Source organism: Erithacus rubecula, assembly GCF_903797595.1.
Source record: "Erithacus rubecula genome assembly, chromosome: 14".
Taxonomy (NCBI): Eukaryota; Metazoa; Chordata; class Aves; order Passeriformes; family Muscicapidae; genus Erithacus; species Erithacus rubecula.
In genome coordinates, this window is record NC_136666.1 from 9,029,110 (window position 1) to 9,048,849 (window position 19,740).

A 19,740-nucleotide genomic window follows, 5' to 3' on the forward strand; every position below is an offset into this window, starting at 1 on the left:
ACAGCCCCACTGCCACCATCCCACTGCCACAGCCCCACTGCCACCATCCCACTGCCACCAGCCCCACTGCCACCAGCCCCGACAGCCAGCCCTGCTGCCACCAGCCCCACTGCCACCAGCCCCACTGCCACCATCCCACTGCCACAGCCCTGCTGCCACCAGCCCCACTGCCACCAGCCCCACTGCCACCAGCCCCACTGCCACAGCCCCACTGCCACCATCCCACTGCCACCAGCCCCGACAGCCAGCCCTGCTGCCACAGCCCCACTGCCACCAGCCCCACTGCCACCATCCCACTGCCACAGCCCCACTGCCACCATCCCACTGCCACCAGCCCCACTGCCACCATCCCACTGCCACCAGCCCCACTGCCACCAGCCCCGACAGCCAGCCCTGCTGCCACCAGCCCCAACAGCCAGCCCCACTGCCACAGCCCCACTGCCACCATCCCACTGCCACCAGTCCCACTGCCACCATCCCACTGCCACCATCCCACTGCCACAGCCCCACTGCCACCAGCTCCACTGCCACCATCCCACTGCCACCAGCCCCCCAAATGCCACCAGCCCCCCAAATGCCACCAGCCCTGCTGCCACCAGCCTCCCGCTGGGCCAGACTGGGCACCCGCTGTGACAAACATGCCTGGCTGTTTGGCACACATGGCAAAAGGGTTCTGTGCCACAGCAACTCCGGGATCAAAGTTCTGCCTGTGCATCTGGCCTTGCACTGAGTAAAGGCCCAGGTCACCCAGATGAGGGTGGGTTGGGGGGAGCTTGAGCATCTCTGAGTCACAGCTGGCTGGGGTCGCAGCAAAGGCCGCCCAGCTGCACAGGGAAGGCGATGGTATTGACATACCCCAACCCCATGGTGACCTCTCCTGGAACTGAGAGGGGAAGTACAGAGCAGGACTCCAAACTGGAGCTGTGTCAGCCAGGTCCAAGCTGGCTGTCTGGCTAGAGAGGGCTGCTGGCAGCTCCAACAGGGATCTGTGGGCAGGGTCACACGTCTAGGGACACAACCCAAAATCAGGTAAATTTCTGGGCATGCTGGAAAAGGGCAGAGATCAGCCAGCCCAACCTCTTCCTCATCCATCTCAGAGCAGGAGCCTCCTGCCTTTTCCCTGCCTCACTACTAACCTGGCACCACCTGGATTTGCAAGAAGGTTGTGTGTTACTATCCCCTCCAGCCCAGCCAGGGCAGGAGCCACCAAGCCCTGAGTTTTAGCAAAAGGAGGATGTGTAGGAAGCCAGAAGCACCAGCAATTGAAGAAAAGGCCATTCCTTTGAAGGGTGCAACAGGAGGCTCAATGGTGGGGTACAGGGCTGGCCTGCCCCACCATCCTCCTTGGGCAGCACTACAGGCTGGGTGTCCCCTGGGAGTTCCTCTTCTGTTGTCCTTACTTCACGGTGTCTCTTCAGCCACTGAGAAGTGATATAACCCAAAGTTCCTGTCAGCTCAGCTCCCAGTGCTGGGGTGGGCTGGGCTGGCATGGAGGAGTCTTGCCCTCTCTCAAGGAGGTAACATGGACAAGCCCTCCAAGACTGCTCATATTGGGTTTTTTTTAGCCAGCTCTCTGAACGGGCTCTGGCAGTCTTTCATCAGCAACACTCAAGCCCTGATTTGGAAGCTGAGCTCTCTTTTGGATGTGAATAAGGCTCTGCCTGGTCTCAGGGTTGTTTCACCACCCCACACTCCATTTGCTTTTTCGCCAGCAACAAGATGGAGCAGCGACCACCACCTTCCCCAGGCTGGTGGGGAGGTTCCAGCTGGGGCACTGCATCCCTCACTACGGGGGCAGGATTGAGCCTCCCCTGCTCACCCCCAGCCCGGTGGGAGAAGGTGCTTTTGCCCACTGCCTGCCCACAAGCTGCCTAAGGAGGCCAAGTCCCCGGGGAGCATGGCAAGCAGGGGGAAAACACTGCTCCTTGCCCAGCTGAATCACACTCACATGCCCAGAGTGATTCAGCCATGACCAGGCTGGGCTTCTAGGCACCCTCACCCCAACACCCATGATGTCAGGGCTGGCAAGGAGAGGCCTGACATCAGCCTGGAAGGGTGCAGGACCTGATGCCTCCTGCACAAGAGCATGAACGTGGCTCAGCTCTGGCTCCCAGCAGTGACCCCTTTGATGGGAAGAATCCCTGCCACAGAAATCCACCCTCTGCTCCCATAAGCATCCCCTACAAACCACCATTGCCTTCCCATTAAGCACAGACCCTTGTGGAAAGTTTTCATTCATGCCCAATCTCAGCCCCTGAAAGCATTTGGGGGGTTCACCCCAGTACTGTGCCTCAGCCCTCCCAAGCCCAAAAAGGGAGGCAAGGGTCCAGCAGTGATGCAGGAGGCGAAGAAATGTGCTTTGCTCAGTGTGAAGCAGAGAGGCATATGTATTCCAGCAAAAACTGGCACCTTCTTCTCCTTCCCCAACTTAAGAGAAGCTTCTTTCCAAAAAAAATACCCAATATCTGTTTCTGGAGTTGTCCATTTGTTTTTTTTTTTTTCCCCACTCCTTTTTACAGACTGCTTATCAGCATTTTTCATTTTCAAAGCAGTAAAGACATTTTCTGGGCACAAAGCACTCGTGTAATACTACCTCTCCCAGCAGTTCAGATGTCTGTGCATCTCACAATGCACAGTCGCTCACACTGGTGGTTTCCAAACCCTTCCCAGCCTCTCTGCTGCTCCCCGGCCCCCAAAGGGTTAAAACTAAACCACAACAAACAGCGAGCACAGGGAAAAAACACGAGTTTCTGCGACTTCCCCAGCATCACCCTCATCCCTCCAGCATCACAGGGAAAACACTCCAGCACCACGACGCAGGATAAATATGGGGCAATTGGAAGGGGAGTGTTGCATTAGCTCCCCCCATTTACTTTCCCCATTCCTGCTGTTTTTATGGAGGTTTGCTGGGCAGGGGAAGGCAGGGCTGTGGCAGATTCAGGGTCAGTGACCTGCTGAAAACCTGCTTGGGCATTTCATGAACCTGTAAGCAAGCGGGGAAAGCAGCTCCCGTCATCTTTACCCAGCAAAGGTGACGAGCAGAGCTGTGAGAGAGGCACTGCAATTACTCCATGGCTCTGCTGCAATTGCACTGTGACCAAATAAAACAGCCTCAGGAAGACACCCAAAGCCCTCTCCCTCCATGCAACCGTGCCACAGAGGGGGAAATAAATAAATAAATAACCCTCCATTACTCATTTCAAACCTTGCTGCATTTAACTGCCAGAATAAAGGATTCCACCTCTTCTCTGCTCAACTCCCACTGGCAACTTGCTCTGGGGGCTACATTTCCCTAAATGCTCACATTTCAATTAGCATTAGAATAATGAAATGGCTCAGAGTTCATCTCACCCAAAAATGTACTGGAAAATAAAGAGCAGAAGCAATGAGGAATTTTTTTTTCACACATGCACAGAGCATGATGGATTCAGGAGAAGGAAATATATTCCTTTCTCGACTCCACACTGATGAGATTAACATGGGCTTTGCTAACTGCCTCTCCAAACAAGGATAATGCAACTTCAAGTTGATTTTCCAGATAAACAAGCATGCAAACAAACGCAAAGTGCTCAACTAAAAATATCTCGCTGCTCCGATGCTTCTCCCCACCGCCACCACCCCGAACCTAAAACGCACAAATCCTATCGCGGCAGCACGACGAGATACAAAATTGTAACAATGTGAATTAAATAAGATACTTAAGGGACATCTCACTGTCCCATTTTTTCCCCCCTTTTAAAAATGTGAAACCGCAGATCCCCAGATACACTCCGCCAGAGCAGGGAAGGGAGCATTTTCTGATGTGGGGATGTAAAAAATAATGACATTTTAACTGGATACAAAGTCTCGGTAAAGAAAAAACAGCTCAGAACTTGCTTTTCTTGCCCAATTTGGGTAAATATGTGGCGGTGTGTGGCTGTGGCGTCCCCGTTCCCCTTGCAGAAGCAAACACTTAAAGGAAGCAGCAGCTTTAGCATCTTTGCCTGCTGCTCTCTCTCCTGCTAAGGAATCAGATCTCATTTACTTTATTCCTCTTAAGCCTTGGCCAAACTGTTGCTGGGCTTTTTATGTTTTTTTCGGGGTGATGGGATGAGGCAGAAGCCAGATCTGCATCCTGTGCCCGGGGAGCGGGCTGAGCCCAGACAGTGCCGCGATGCCGGGGGCACCTGAGCCCCGCACGGGCAGCCCAGCCCGCACCCTGCCGCGGGAGGGGGAGCCCGGGGGGACCCCCACTTACATGGAAGTGATGTTCCTTGAGATGTCCGTGATATTGATGCTTGTGTTGCCATTGCTGCTGCCTGAATCCTGCCCTTCCAAGAGAGGGAAGAGGTTCCCGTCATCCGGCTTCTTGCAATTGATGTCTGTCTTGCTGCAAAGACAATTAGCAGGGCAAGCCAGCACCGAAAGCAGATAGTCTCCCCAAATGCTCCAGAGCAAAAATACCCTCCAGAAAGTGCACTTGGTAGGGCAAAGAGAGACATCCATCTCCGATTGCTGCTTCTAAAAAAGAGGAGGAGGAGGAAAGGGGGGATGGAGGGAGGGGAAGGGGGGGAAAGGGGGAAGGAAACAAAGACAGAGGGAGGAAAAAGAAAAAAAAAAAAAAAAAAAAAAACCAAACAACAACAACAAAACCTCAAGCGATCAGCTGCAAAAATCCTCCAGCAGATGAAATCATGCTGGCAGCTGGCTGGGAGAGGCTGTAATTCCCGCTAGGGCAGCGGCCGCGGCCGCGGGCGGGGATGGATGCATGCCGGCCCGGCCGCCCGCCGCTCCCGCAGCCGCTCCGGAGGATCGCAACGGGAGGCTGGGGAGGGAGGGATGGGAGGGGAGGGAGGGAGGGAGAGAGAGAAGCAGCCGGGGAAATAAATAAATAACAAAAACGGTGCGAAAGTCACCAAGTCCCACCTACTGGGCAGAATTAAAATTGACACACCTGCAAAAAAAACAGACAGAGGGAGAGGAGGGGGAGATCTCCCCTTCCCATCTCTTCCCTCCCCCGGCCTGGCCAGCCCTGCTGCGGCGGGCACAAAAAGCAGGGGAGGAGGAGGAGGAGGAGGAGGAGGAAGAGGAGGAGGAGGAAGGCTTGCAAAGAGAACCGTGCTCCGCAATAAAAAGGATTCCCCACCCCCCTCCCTCTCCGCTAAAATCAGTGCAGGAGGAGGGGGGAGAGAGGGGAAAAACCCCACTGCTGGAGCCCAGCTCAGCCCCGGGAGCGGAGGAAAAGTTGAAGCTGGGGTTAAATTTGTGGTGGGGGAGAGCAGAGGGGCTCTGGCTCGGCTCCTGCTTTCTCAAGCTCTTTTGGAGGACGATGCTGCCTTTCGCTCGGTTGTTGGGTGGGTTCCCCCCCCTCCTCCCCCAACCCGGACATAAGGGTGGAGAGGAAAGCGAGATTAAACTGAACTGGAAGAGAATAAAAGCCAGTGTGGATTACAGCAATTTAATTTTTTTTTCTTCTTTGGAGGATCCTAGCGAGAGGAAGATCAGACGGCTGGGTGTGAAAAAAGCGACTGAAGAGCACCCAGGAAGGACTTTCTAGAAAAGATGCATCCCCCCCAGCCCCTAAAAATGCACTGGGGACCAAAGCAGCTGCCAGGAAGCGCAGGCAGGAGCACCCAGGGTCGGGGCTCCCGTCCTCCCTCCCCTGGCTTCCCCCTTTCCTCCTGCAGCAGATTCTGCAATCAGACATGCAAAAAAAAAAAAAAAAAAAAAAAAAAAAAAAAAAAAATCCTGAAAGAGGAAGACTGAAGTGTTGAAAAGGCTGAGCTCAGAGCGCCGAAATGGCATCAGGAGAGCAGTGAGTGCGAGCTGAACAGCAGAGCGAATTAAGATGCATGGTGCATTTTTGGCAAGCACAAACCCAAGCAGATCAGAGCTCTGCTTAATTTGCTCTGCTTTTCCACAGCGCTTTTCTGCATGCCTTTTTTTTTTTTTTTTTTTTTTTTTTTTCTCTCCCCAATAGTTTCATGTCTCTGCTCTTCTGCACAGAGACACAGCAATAAAGGGATGGTGCTGCAGGCAGGAGCACGGGCAAAGGGAGGAATTACAGGTGTAGGACTCCACATATTGCAAGGATCTACTTCTGGCAGGCACGAGAGACAGCATTGGCTGAGCCAACACCTTCAGACTCCGTTACACACCCAGAATCATCCTGCTCCAGAAGGGGCAACAGGATTTGGAGGAAAGAAGGGAATAAAACTCCACCACACGGAAGGGATTTGCAACTGGGATTCCTGCACCCATGGCCCTCTGCAGGGAGCCTGTCCCAGTGGGACACGGGCAGGCTCCTGCCTGGGCAGCTCCTCACCCCCTGCTGCCCAGCCGTGTCAGAAGCCCTGGGAATGGCAGGGATGTGCAAGGGGCTGCTCATTCCAGGGCATCAGTCCTGCTCCCACGGGGTCCTCTGGATGCCAGGTAGCTTCACCAGAGTTGCTCCTGCCCAGGCTCCCCAGGGGAAGCAGGTGCATTGGGCTAGAGAAGAAATATTGAAGTGGGAGGGCTGTTTTCTCCCTGAGCCCCACATCTTCTAAACTACCACAGCCTGGAACAAAAGAGGTCATTGGAGTGCCTGGCACTGCAAGAAAGAGGAGCACAGGGGAGAATTTTGCAGATTCCCACTCCCATGAGAAGCATTTCCCATCCAGAAGCACCAGAGAGGAAAACACCCAGGCATATTTTCTACTCCCTGCCTCAGTTTCCCCACCTGTATCAGAGAGATGCCATTCTCATGGCTCAGCCCTGTGACCAGGCTGCAGAAGACACTGATGGAGGGCTCCATGTCATATTCCTCAGCCCATGGGGCACCCCACAATGCCCAGGCAGCATGTGGGCTCATCCCTCAGCAGCACAGGGATTGAGGATGTCACACTACCCCCAAAACCAGTGCCCAGAATGACACCAGGACTTCCTTTGCACTGGAGCTGGTGCATGGTCACAGACTCTTCAAGTGGCACTTGACATCAGTCACACCATCACCTATAAAACCAGTGTGAGGCCATCAGCACACCCTGGCAGGTCACCACAGGGTAAGCCATGGGTGGGGACACATTCAGGGAGCACACACCCACCTCGGGGACCCACTGCAGTCCTGCAATGCAGCAAGGCTCTCTCTGGGGCAGGTCAGCACTGGGACCTGGAGGAAGCCACTGTCACCTGGAGGAAGAACTGTCACCTGGAGGAAAATACTGTCACCTGGAGGAAGCTCTGTCACCTGGAGGTGCCAGGGTGGCACTGCTGGCCAGGGCTGCACACAGGAGCACCCTGTCCCCTGTCTCCCTGGTCCTGGAGCACCTCTTGGTCTGGAGCAGAGTACAACTGCTAACAAAGCATAGACACAGTCAGAGAGGTTTTAAGGTCCCCTGCAATCCAGTTACCAGCTTTGCCCTCTGTTTGCAAAGCCATGGTTTAACCCACAGAAAGTTGGGGAGGTCTCAGGTTGGCTGCCCTGGGTGTGGGGGACACAGGAGCCCACCCACCCCCGTGACTTTCCCACCCCACTCTGCCACCTGGTGTCAGGCAGGCCCTGCTTCAGCAGCTGATGAGAAGGATTTGTGCCAAGCCACGTCTTCCTCTGCCACTAACAGATAAATCTGCTCTCACAGAGGGAGAGGCAAAGTGGGGAAATGGCACGAGCAGAGCATCCAGCTGGGTGCCTGAGGGCAGGTGGAAGGTAAGCAGGAGGAAGAAACAGAGGAGTTGTTCATTCTTGCTGGTGTTGTCTGCTGGGGGATTGGTGAGTTCACTGCAAGAAGAGACTGCAGTAACAGCAAAGTCCTTGCCACAGAGGGCAGATGAGCCACCACCCTTCACCCAGCAGCAGAGCTGGGTGGCCCCTGGTCCTGCTTCCCCTGCTCAAACCCAGCACCCCTCACCTGTGCATGGACAGAGGGGAGGTGAAACCCAGCAAGGGCAGACCCAAAAGAGGACGGGAGTAGTTGGGAGCTGCCTGTAGTGGGAGCACATCATTCCTGCCTCCAACCCTGCCTCCATCCCTCACTCTGTCCCTGTGGAAGAGGGAGGCAGGAGCAGGGCATGAGTGATGGAGCTGTCAGAGCACAGAGATGGTATCTCGAGCAGAGGCCTTGCCGTTATTGCTGTGAGGGATGCTGGCAAATTGCTCTTTCAAGAAGCATCTCCATGAAGAATGAAATCAGCGCTTCCTGTGAGAACTCTGCCCCACAGGGGCTCAGGGCTGGGTTTCCTCTGGCCCTTGGGAGCCTCCAGAAATTCCATGGGATGCACTTGGCCAAAACTAAACCCAAGTTTCCCTACAGAGAGCCCTGTCTGTCCCATCCCAGATGCCTTCTGCATGGGGACACAAGTTGCTACCAAAACACTCATCCCAGACAAAAGAGCAGAGCTAGGGAGTTCCTGAGGAGCTCCTGACCACAGGCAGAGGTGAGGGCAGCTGTTTGGTTTCTGCTCTACCCTTCCCACCTCCAGAGCTGCCTTTAACCTCTCACTCTCAGGCTGGCTGTCCCTTGGGGACAATCTTTGCCTTTGCCACTCCCCATCACAGGTAAAGGCTGCCCAATGCCCTCCTGAGGCCTGCAAACACCCCAGCCCCGGGGGGCACGGCCAGAGAGAGATCCGTGGTGAATATGTGCTCAGTCATCAGGAGCATCCATCGAGCTCTGATCTCGCATCGATCCGCCCGCTCCTCTTACCAGAACACCACTCCCGCTGCTCAAAGTGATGAGCTGACATTTTCCTAGCCCCCCTCAGTTCCAGAAGGATCTGCAGATCTGCAGGAGCACTTTGCACACCTCTGACAGGCAGCCAGCCCGGGCAGAGGTGCCGGGCAGAGCGGGTGTGAGCTGACATGAGGGGCAGGGAAAGGGGTAAATGCCCTGCCTTGGGAATTCACCTGCAGCCCCTTTGCAGAGAGACCCCAAAAGCTACACCTTGGAGAGGGTCCAGCTTGCAGAGGAAATGCTCAGGTGCTAGTGCCAGCTTTCAGGGTAGGTTTGAGGGCACAGCACCCACCATGGCATCACTGAGATGGACTTCAGGAGGAAAATATCAGCCCCTGCAGAGCCAAGAGTCATCTGCCTCTCACCTGAGCTGTGCAGATACACAAACATCAAAAGTGTTGCCCCCTGAAGCAGAGCTCCTTGTTCCCACCACCCTGGAAACACTTAGAAGCATCTTTTGATCTGATTTCTGTATTGCTTTGCAAGTGCTCAGCAGAAGGACCTGTGCAGCAGGGAAAGTCACATCCTGAACTTGGGTCAGCATGGCCCTGGGAACCTGCTGGAAGAGCAGCAGGAAGGGGGCCAAGGAAAGGTGTGTGGGACAGTAATTTTTGGACAGTGACAGCTGTGTGATGAAAGGTGAAGGTCTCAGCTCAGGGAGAGCAGCCTGTGGTAGTAGACTCCAAGCTTGGGTTGACCTTGTCCATGCTGTGGACATGTGGGGACAAGGGCAGGATGAAGCCCTTCCAGCTGATGTCCTGTCCATAATTCTACAAAGGCTGATAACAAAGTGTAGGGAAAAGCATCTGACTTTGAACTGTTTGCTCAAATTATCAGGAACAAAAAAATCAGGAGAAAACATATTCAAGTGAGGTCTAAAGAAACAGCCCTGTCACGAAGATAACAAATACTGCTGTGCTTGCATTCAGTGTTGGGACCTGAACCAGTCTCCCACCAAGGCAGCTCCTGAATTAATGTGCCTAGCCAGGAAAAAGGTCTGGTGAAGGCTGGAATGTCCAAGAGGTGGTCCAGGGAGGATGTCTGCAATTATATTTATTATTTAAAAAAAAAAAAAAAAGACTGGAATGAAGGTCTTAGAAAGCCCAAGGAATAGTAAAAAGAATAAGATGGGTCAGGTTATAGCTGCCATCAAGGACTGAAGGCAGTGCTTTGATCTGGCAGTGCTCGCAGAGCCGCTCCCTCTCCAGCCCCAGGACAGAGGAACATTCTGAGGCTGGGATGGGAAGCAGGGCCAGGCTGCAGAGCCCCAGGGCAGCTGCTGGGAGAGGAGCTGGGGAGGGAGCAGCAGAGGAGTCCCAGGAGACACTTGAGATGGCCGTGCTGCAGGCAGATAAGGGGAATTACAGCACTGCTGCTCTGATGTCCTGCCATCTGCACCTCTCTCGGGGCATTTTACACGCTCAGAGCCACTCGCCTGTGGGCACCAGTCAGGAAATTCATGATGTGAGTGGCTGGGACACACAGTCAAAGACACAGCCCTTGCCAGGGCAAAGGAGCAGAAGCATCCATCATGTTCCCCCATGATTTTCCCCAAATCAAGTCTGCTCCTTCAAAAATCCCACATTCCTTATTCAGCCTCTTAACAGACAAGTGGAGTACTTGGGACTGCAGTGGGGTCAGAGAGCACCCAGAATATCCCACACTGCAGGGTCTCAATGTAAGAAAAATTGCTCTAGATTTTAAAATTAATCAAAATCAATTGATTAATTAAGCCACAAGCCTTCAGCTTTTTTTTCAAGCATGTTTTAAGAACAACAGGAAGAGCTACATGCACGCCAAGTCCTGTTCCCTTGCACTGTGAGGTTCCATCCAAGTATCCCAGTCCTCCAGCCAGGCACCTTTTCCCCTTGGGAGCTTCCTTCAAGAATCACTGCCTGGTTCATGGAAACTTAGGCTGTTGGTGACCTGTTGGGGAGGAAACTGTACAAAAGGATAGTGTCCATGACACACACCTCATCAGAGAGATAACAGTGCTCGTGTCAGGCCCTTAGCAAGCCTCCAGGTTGAATCACAGTTCACTGGAGCATTGATTCCTCCTTGCTCTGAGCTCTACCCTGCACAGGGGCAGAGAAGCATGTTCCATATCCCCATCCCCCCTTGTGAGGAAGCTAAATTGCTGTAGAATAAACTCTCCAGCCTGTTTACGTCTCCAAGTCTGTTACTGAACATTATTCCTGGGGAGTTTGTTACCAGAACAGGGTTAAGCAGGGAAGAAATTAATATAATACAGCTCTTTATAAAACTATTAACCAAAATCTTTTTGCAGGGTGCTGCTTTCCCAAATAAATCTGGTGAAGTTACCATTATTTACAGCAGGATAGGAAAGGCAGTTTTTGCCTAATATCCTTCCCAAGTATCAGGGGGATGAGGGACTTGCAGTTCCCTGAACTGACTGGGGAGATGGCTGTGGCCCCAAAGGGGTAAAAAATTCTCTGCTGTCTCTCTCAGCCCAAGGATGAGTTGGGGCAACAGCTGCTTGAAATGGTTGTTTGGTCCATCAGATTCAGGAAATCTTGAAAAACTTTAAATCCTCATCCCATAATGGGTGCAAGTGAGACATCTGGTCTCACTCCCAACCCACTAAGGAGGGAGAAGTGACCATGTCACCCCCTAAGGAACCAGGACCCACAAATCCTGGCTTAGCCAGCAGCCCTGGGCTGAGCAAGGACTCTGTCCCAGCTACCTCACCTCACTCTGGAGCAAAGCAAGCAAGCACAGGCTGCTCCCCATCGGCAGCTGCTGGCATCTGTGCTTTCCTACTCTGGTGCCTCTCCAGCATCACCTGGAAGCTGGAGCTCCTGGAGCAGGAGGTGACAGGCTGGCAGCAGCCCCAGCAGCAGGACTGTGCCTCTGAGCCCTCCTCTCTGGGCACTGCCACACTTGTTTCTCGACATGGGTTTTGCAGAGTCGTTAACAATCCTGCTAATGCAGCATCTCATCTCTGCCTGCCCGGGGATGACAGCAGCTGGGGCTCAATGGCATCATTGTGTTTTCATCCCCTGTGCCAGACCTCCTGGGCACACTCTGGGGGCTGACACCATTTTACAGGAGGGGGCCCTGCTGTGAAGGAAAGAGCTCTCATGAGCTCTGCTCACCTGGGGAGAAAGAGGGGCTTGGAGGGTGGGCTCCACAGGAAATCCCTTTATTGTTCCCACTGGACTGGGCTAAAGAGGTCAGTCTGGGAGACCCTGGGGCACACAGGTGTGTTGGTGGGATTGTCCTAAGGTGGGCCATAAGGTCCCCAGGTCAACCCCCCTAACACTGCCCCATGAGCCTCAAGGGGAACCGAGGGCAGGAATTTGGTGTGTGAGCTGTGGCCACGTCCTGCCAAAGTGTCTGCAATAAACAGATCAATAATTAAGGGAGGATGTACATTAGCCTTTGAACACACTCCAGGTAGAGCTTATTTTAACCTTCCAAGGCAAGGGTGTGGGGTGAACAAAGGTGGGGGCCCTGCAGTGAGGCTGCAGGAGGATGAGGTGTGGATTACAGAGGAAAATGGAGGATCAAGAGGAGGGGGCAGGCAGGTTGCAGGATTAGGGACATGTGTGGGAAGCAGCCAGCTGGGGGAACCACGGGGGGCCAAGGAGAAGAGGGCTGCAGGCATTTGCAGCAGCACACCAAACAATTGCAATGATCTCTCGTGTCATTTTGGCTGGTGACAGGCACCAGCAAGGTCAAACTCAGGGTCCCTATGCTCATCTGGGACACACTGCAGGGCAGGAGTACAGCAGAGGACACCAGCAAACCCTGAAGACACCTGGGCACATGTGTCATAATGTTCTTCTCACTGGCACCTGTATCACCCCTGTTCTGACACATCTAATACCAGCAGGGAAGAGCCAAAGCCCAAGATCTCACAGTGCAGGTAAATGTGAAGGAGTAACTGCCCACCACCCATGGCTGAGCAATTCTCAGCACTGAGCAATTCCCTCACCACCCCAGCAGTCTGAAAAGAGGCCCTCCCCATCCTTACAGAGAAAGTTGACATGATTTATGCCTACAGCGCATCCAAGCTGGCTTGCCACAAGCTTCTGCATTTGGGCTAGTGCTGGAAACCACACAGGAGCATCAGCTAATGTGAAACACAACCCACCTTCTCAGCAGGATGGGGTCCCCAGAGCACATCTTCCCATTCTCCCTCCCCTTGCTGAGCTCCCCCTGCCAGGCAAGGCTGTAGTCTGTGATAGCCAAGCACATCAACAGAGGACCCAGCAGCAGCATTAACCAGAGCCCTGCCAGCCATGCTCCTCCCAGGGAGCTGGGGAGGCTCTGGGAACGCCCTGCAGGGAGCTGGAGACAGACATCTCCCAGACAGAGCTGATTTGGTCCCCAGTCTCAAACAATGGAGAGTTTCCCCCCAGCAAAGAGCTTCAACAATGAATAACTACCAGTGAAACACTTGTGATGCAGTTCAGATGAGTAAAATAAATAAAACTGATTAATGGCTGATTAAATATTAAAGGATGGCTTTATTTTTTCAAACACACAGAACATTGCACAAAGCTGAAATCTGGACATGGCCCCTAAAGGTGGAATGACCAAGGAGACCTGAAATGACACCAGGTTCTTCCTGGTGCTGTAATGAGGAGCATCTTGATGGAGACCTCTGCTTCCCACAATGACAGAGGTGGGCCCAGCAGCCATCTCATGTGCAGATTATTCAAATGGAATTTCCACAATCAAACAGATAAGCTGAGCCTGCAGCCCAGGCTGTGCCAGTCTGACCTGTCTGTGTGCAGACCTGGCTGTGCTGAGCAGGCAGATTCAGCAGCAGTTGTTTCGTTGTGCTGCAGGGCTCCCCTCACTCCCTCACCTCCTGCAGTGATGTGTCAGAGCATCTAACCAAGTTATGATAAATATTTCCACCTCTTGCTTATTAACACTGGCAAGAAGAGAGTTCCTTCTCCCACCTGTCCTGCCACAAGAGACACCACTACATCCCAGTCAAAACAGCAGGAAAACAAGGTTTAGCATGGCCCAAAGTCCAAGTCCCATGGTTCAGACACAGAAGCCCCAGGCAAGCCAGCAAACCTCCATGCAGGGGAAACATATGAAGAGTGCATGGTCACTTCACAGACAGTTTGTATTAGAATGAAAAAATGTATTTTGTTATGAAATAATTCCTTCAGCACCACCAGGTTCTTTGCTCCATCCCCAAAATTCTGCCAGAGGGGGCTACTCCTAAACACAACTCCCTTCAGAATTACTACAACTGAGTGAAAACATTGTTCATAGTGCTAACTTTATTTTTTTTGGTAAGGAGAAGTCTAAGAGGCAATGCAGCAATCACACATGTGTCCCCATCTCTGGAGAAAACTACTGTCCTGCTGCCATCCCTTCCCCTGCCATCTCTGACTGGCCACAGCCACTGCCCAAGCAAGGAGAGGGATGCTGCTCAGTTAAAATCCTGATTGCTAGGAACTCCAAGGGAAAGGAATGAATGAGTGCCAAATGGCAAAGGATAAAATCAATATGGGGAGAGCTGTTATTTAAGCTTCTGAGCTCCGGGGTATTACAAACATTGGAGAGCAATGAAATAAAAATGATACATAAAGTGACAACATCATCATGTCTGTATAACTGACGCCCTTAGCAGCTGTTTGGTCTGAACAACAGAAGTAAATCCAAATCTGTGCCTGCAGCCCAGGGCTGTCTGGCATTCCTAAGGGGGCACTTTGTGATCAGAGAGAAAGGAAATTACAGGGTATTTTTGCCAACCAGATAGTTTTTAACCTGTGTTGGCCACCGTGCCCTGGAAGGCTGGAGGATCACATAGTCAGCAATCAGTCCACAGACTGAACACTGAAGCTTTTGGAAGAGGTTGGGTCTTTGGTGGAGGAGACCCCAAGGAGCATCCCATCACTTCAGGGGTGCAGGGCAGCAGTGGGGCTCCCTGGGTGAAGGAGCCAGCCCCCTGCCATGGCCAGGCTCTGCCCTTGCAGGACACGTTCCCTTGGCCAGCCCTGAGTCAAACTGCACTGCACAGGCAATGCTGAGAACAGACCTTGTAAACCAGGAGTGAAAACACCAGGCTGGCACGCAGAGCATCCTTTCTTTGCCTCCAAGGCTTCCTGACACCCTCTTATCACTCTTTAAAACTTCTCCTCACCACCACAAAGCAATAATGTCTGTTTCTCTCTCTTGGTGGAAAACCGAGATAAGCTTTTTCCCAGCTTTCTATGCCTCTCCAGCATCTCTCCTGTTGACCAGACCCTGGAATCTTGTCAACCCTCCCAAACCTGTCTTGGAGCTGTTCCTCGCCGCCAGCTCCCCACTCCATCCCCCTCCCTGGGGCTGTGTGGGTATCAGTGTGGGTATCAGCAGTGTCGCTGTGACCCCCAGCAGCCCCCTGGGGACAGGTGGGGCTGCGGGATGTCACCCATGGAGGCTGAGCCGCGAAGCAGCGCTGGGCGCTTGGGGAGGCAGGGGACAGCTCGGAGCTGCAGGAGGATGCTGCAGTGCCGGGATTCGCACTGCCACCTTAGGGAAAGGCAAAGAAATGCTTAAGCTGAGAGCGGGAAGCGCTGGCAGTCCCGCCTTGGCTCGGAGAGCAGGCAGGCAGGGTTTAACCTGCCGGCAGCGCGGAGCCGCGGGGCGAGCGCTGCGTTAACCCCGCTCAGGGCTGCATTAACCCGGCTCGGGAGAGCGCCGGCCCCGCTCCAGCACGGGCAGGAAAAGGCTTTTAGCGCAGCCCAGCCATTACTGCACCACCGCTACGGCTGTGCTGGAGGGAGAGGAGCAGCTCCCACAGCACCGCTTATGCTCCCGGAGCTGCTGGGGGATGCACTGGAGGGATGCGCTGGTGTAAAGCGAGGCGGTACCGGAGCCAAACGAGGCACCGGAGCACAGGGCAGGAGTGCGATCCCAGCGCCTGTCTGCGGCTGGAGGCCCCAAACCGAGTGGGGACAGGGAGGGAACAGGAGTTCTCTCCTCTTTGCCCGCCTCAGCATGCTGCTCCTAAACCTGGAGAAACCCAGTATGGCCTCCATCCCTTCTCTGTCCAAACTGCCTTTGGGCAAAATCCCCATGGCTTGTTCCTTGGACTTTGCTCACCCCTACAGCCCCTCCTGCAGCCCCTCACAGATGCTCTGAGCTATTCCACGGGGCTATGGTTTTCTCCTTCCCTCCCACTGCACCCAGCTGCCAAGCAGGAAAGATGGGGAAGGAAAAGGGGGATTTTTTTGACTGTGAGCTTTCTGTAGGAGAACTGGGTCTGTGCTGCTTTGAGAGAGGAGAAGGGCCAGCAGGAACAAAGCAGGAGGGGCAGGGATGCAGAGTCACATGGGATGGGATGGGATGGGATGGGATGGGATGGGATGGGATGGGATGGGATGGGATGGGATGGGATGGGATGGGATGGGATGGGATGGGATGGGATGAGTTTAAGTGCTGCAGGAGCATCACGGCTGCAGTAGGGGCTAGGCAGGGCAAGGTGCTGCAAACAACCACATGTGGAGAGTAAACACAGGCCAGTAGAAGAGAAACCTGAGAGCATTGCCTGTTTTCTGCTGCACCTGCTCTGCTTGCAAGCTTTCCTGCTTTGGGAAAGAGGCAGGAGGTCCCAGATACAGCCACAGACACTTCCAATGTCACACGCTTCTCCCAGAGTTCCTGGATTTTAATTCTTTCCACCTCCTCCCAAGTTCTCACACACCTCTCCCAGCGATGCTCAGCTCCCACACCTGACCCCAGCTGAAGATGCAGCACAGAGCATCTCTGTGGTGGGTGGTTACACTGCACTTCGCCCACTGGAAGTGTTTGGAGTAGGGCAGAAGAAGAAAGAAAATGAAATAGAAGTAGAAAAAAGCCTCCAGGCTCTGCCTGCATTTCTGTGAAACTTCAACTAAGTGGCAAAAAAAAAAATAAGGAAAGCAGTAGTTTTCCCATTCTGCTCTACACAGGCTCAGTTTCCAAAGAGGTGAGAACAACAGGTTGGGAGGGCAAGAAAAAGACAGATGTCACCTCATAGACATCCTAAAACCTTAACCCAGGAGCAGTGGGAGCCATGAGAACCGTGCCCAGCTGAAGCCTCCCTGTAAGCAGCAGGTTAAGGCAGGTTTCCTTGGATACAGGGAGCACTCCAGCTGTTTAGCAAATGGCCAAGAGAAAGCTCCAGCCTTGCTTTACAAAACAGGCAGGGATTGATGCCACACTCTTCTGGCTGCTGGGGAGCTGGGAAGAGGATGCTCCAGGGCTGGAGGCATAGCTGGGTGCTGATTGCAGCTGGAGGGAACAGCAGTGTGGGGAGGGTGCTGATGCCTGCTGGCTGGAAGGTAGGAAATATGGGATTGGGCTCCTGTCCTGTGTTGATTTTCACACTGGTGCCTTGCATAGCACCCATCTCTAGTGAGTGGATGAGGAAGGCTCAGCTTTAGTGCTGTGGGTAATCCACCCATGGGGATGAGATAACCTTATGGATAATTTAGTGCCAAGGAGGGTGCACCTGGAGGTGCTGAGGGATGCTCCCATATCTGCACTCACATCCCAAGCTGTGTCCCATGAGCAGGCATGCAGCACCTGGCAGCCTGCTGAGCCTAGCCAGGAACTGTGTGCCAAGGAGACTGACCACCAGTGTCCTCACCAGGGTGGTGGAAGGGGTTTTCCAAGTTATTAAGCAAGTAAGTGGGGCTGGGAGAAATTCTTTGAAGAGACACAACATGCAGCTCTGTTCAGCACTGGAAACATGGATTGCAAGCTGCTCCCATGGGAAACACAAGATGGAAGAAAGAGACCCATGCATAAGATGAGGGAGCAGATCTTCTGTTCTTCAGAATCCACCTACAGGCCTGGCCCCCAAGTTCAGAAGATGCCAAGAGACACAGATCAAATGGGGAGTTGTTGAGACAGTATTGGCAATCCAGGGAAAGATTCTCCATATGCCTGTGTATCTGTGGGAGCACAGCAGATCAAAAGGAGCTGGCTGGGAAAAGGAAAATGAAATTCAAGGACCGTTCTATTTATCTGATATAGCACTTTCTTCTGTTTTAAACTGATTATTTTTTGGAGATGGCTAAACTGAGACAAGGACAATTCTTCATAGGAGATGAGGCTGCCACTAGGACAACCATCCTGGAAATCACTGAAGTGAAATTTGGCCAGCCTTCAAAACAAAACCAGCGTGGCCGCTTTAATTAGAGGGAGAGGATCTACTACTGTGCATGTCCCTGATAGATGCTCAATTAATACAGTCCAGCAATTCTTGGGACAGTGACAGAGAGCCCTGGTTGGGCTCCCCCAGTCATTTTTCAATTCTGCTGCATCTTTGCCTTCTCTCCATCAAGTCATCGTTAGGCAAATGCTCGGAGATGACACCAGCAGCAACACAGGGGAAAGCAAAGCTTCTGCCTCAATGCACATGACTTGACAATGCAAATAGCTCGGGATGCACACTGCATGAGTATATATTATTAAGCAGCAATAAATGAACAAATTTCCCGTAGTCACTGGTGGGTGCAGGAGGGAGGATTCAGGAAGGCCCAAGGAGCTGACAGCCTGAATCGCTCCCTTCTCAGCCTCTGTCGAGTGCCTCGTTTGCTCTGGGGATTGGAATCGATTCAATTAACATTCTTTATGCATTCACATATAATAAAACAGGGACAATTAAACCTAATAAAACTCAGGTAGCTATGTCCTACCCTCGTTATGCCTTCTTGTTCCCCTTACAGGCTCCCAAGAGAGGCCAGGGCATACCTGATGGATTCAAATGGGGCAGGGTCAGCCAGCACTGCCCTGCTCTGTAAAGTTACACATGTCCAAAACACACACCAAGCTCCCATTCCTGCTCAGACATAGCCCATGTGCAGTAGTGGTCTACAATGGATGGGCTGGCATAGCTGGGGAAGGAAATGAATAGGGGTCTTCCCCATTACAGATGGGCCCAAGCTGAACCAATGTCCCTAAATGGAAAGTAAACACTTGGCTGTATTGAAGTAACCTGGGAACTCAGCATGCCTCTGAGAATTAGATGGCACAGGGAAATCCCATAATCTCCTGTAGAAATCTGGCCCTGGTGTGAGCTGGCAATAAGATGCCCTCAGTATTGTCACTTGAGAAGTGGGAGAGGCCAAGTGCAGTCAACAGGCACGGCCATGGAGAAATTCCACATAGATCTGAGTCATCCCACAGGTGCAAGTTCCAGGTTTCAGCAGCTGCAGTGGTGGGATGAAGGAACAGACCCTTGGATGATCTCCTCTCAGGGTCCACCCACCAGGCTGGAGCAGCTCTCAGCAACAGGGTCTGTTGTGCACACAGCAAAGGGACCAAGGCCACACCAAGTTGAAAGCAGGGTTAAGGACCTGAGAAGTTAAATGGAGAGCACTGCATTTCTCCCCCAGAACTGGATGAAGAGCGTGTGGTTATGAGCATGGCCATCAATGAACCACAAAGCCTTTTAGCATCCATTATTTGCAACTGCTGCTGAGCAAACAAATGTGACCACATCAGTCACCGAGCCCATCCCCAGATGAAAGCTGTTCACATCAGCCAATGCCTCCCCCCAGGAAAGAGGAGCTGACCCTGAGGGAGTGTGGTAGACTTGTCAGGAAGAGACAAAATGGGGTATCTCACCCCACCTCCCTCTATCATGTCCCTTTCACCATGGCTCTTGAATGATCACCATGGGCCACGTCTTCCTCTCCATGTCAGTTGGGCAAATCCCACTCACGGGCAGATTTGGGGGATGTGCACATTCCCACCAGATTCCTGTTTGCAGCCAGCAGCACGGAACAATTGAGGACCCCAACGTGGGCACCAGCTCCTAGAGGTCTGTGTGAGGACATTTTCAGCCCCACATCACTCCCTGGTGTAGAGGAGGGCCAAGGCTGGGTGTCACCCAACAGGGGTCAGAAAGGAGGTTCTGCTGGGCAGCCAGGGGAATTTGGCTGGCAGCCTAAGGGCTGGTTTAACTGAGCAGATTCTGGGCTCCCTTGGCAGAGCAGACAGTGAAGAGCCCTGCAGGTGCCTCTTCCCAACCGCAGACCTTCCCTGGCTTCAGAGGGAAGGCTCGTGCTTCGCCAGACACTGGAAC

At 53.1% G+C, this 19,740-nt stretch overlaps 1 protein-coding gene across 3 annotated transcripts in view; it reads right to left on the reverse strand.

Moving 5' to 3' along the window:
• The window catches only part of NTRK3 (neurotrophic receptor tyrosine kinase 3), a 203,061-nt gene extending 198,017 nt beyond the window's left edge, over positions 1–5,044 (reverse strand). For 2 of the 3 annotated variants that reach the window (XM_079317834.1, XM_079317835.1), the window contains exon 1: positions 4,238–4,799. In XM_079317834.1, the coding sequence (XP_079173960.1) occupies positions 4,238–4,485 (248 nt within the window). In that variant the 5' untranslated portion in view covers positions 4,486–4,799. Of the gene's footprint in view, positions 1–4,237 lie in introns of all 3 variants that reach the window. The other variant, XM_079317836.1, reaches the window with a different exon arrangement.
• Between the last annotated feature and the right edge of the window lie 14,696 nt (positions 5,045–19,740).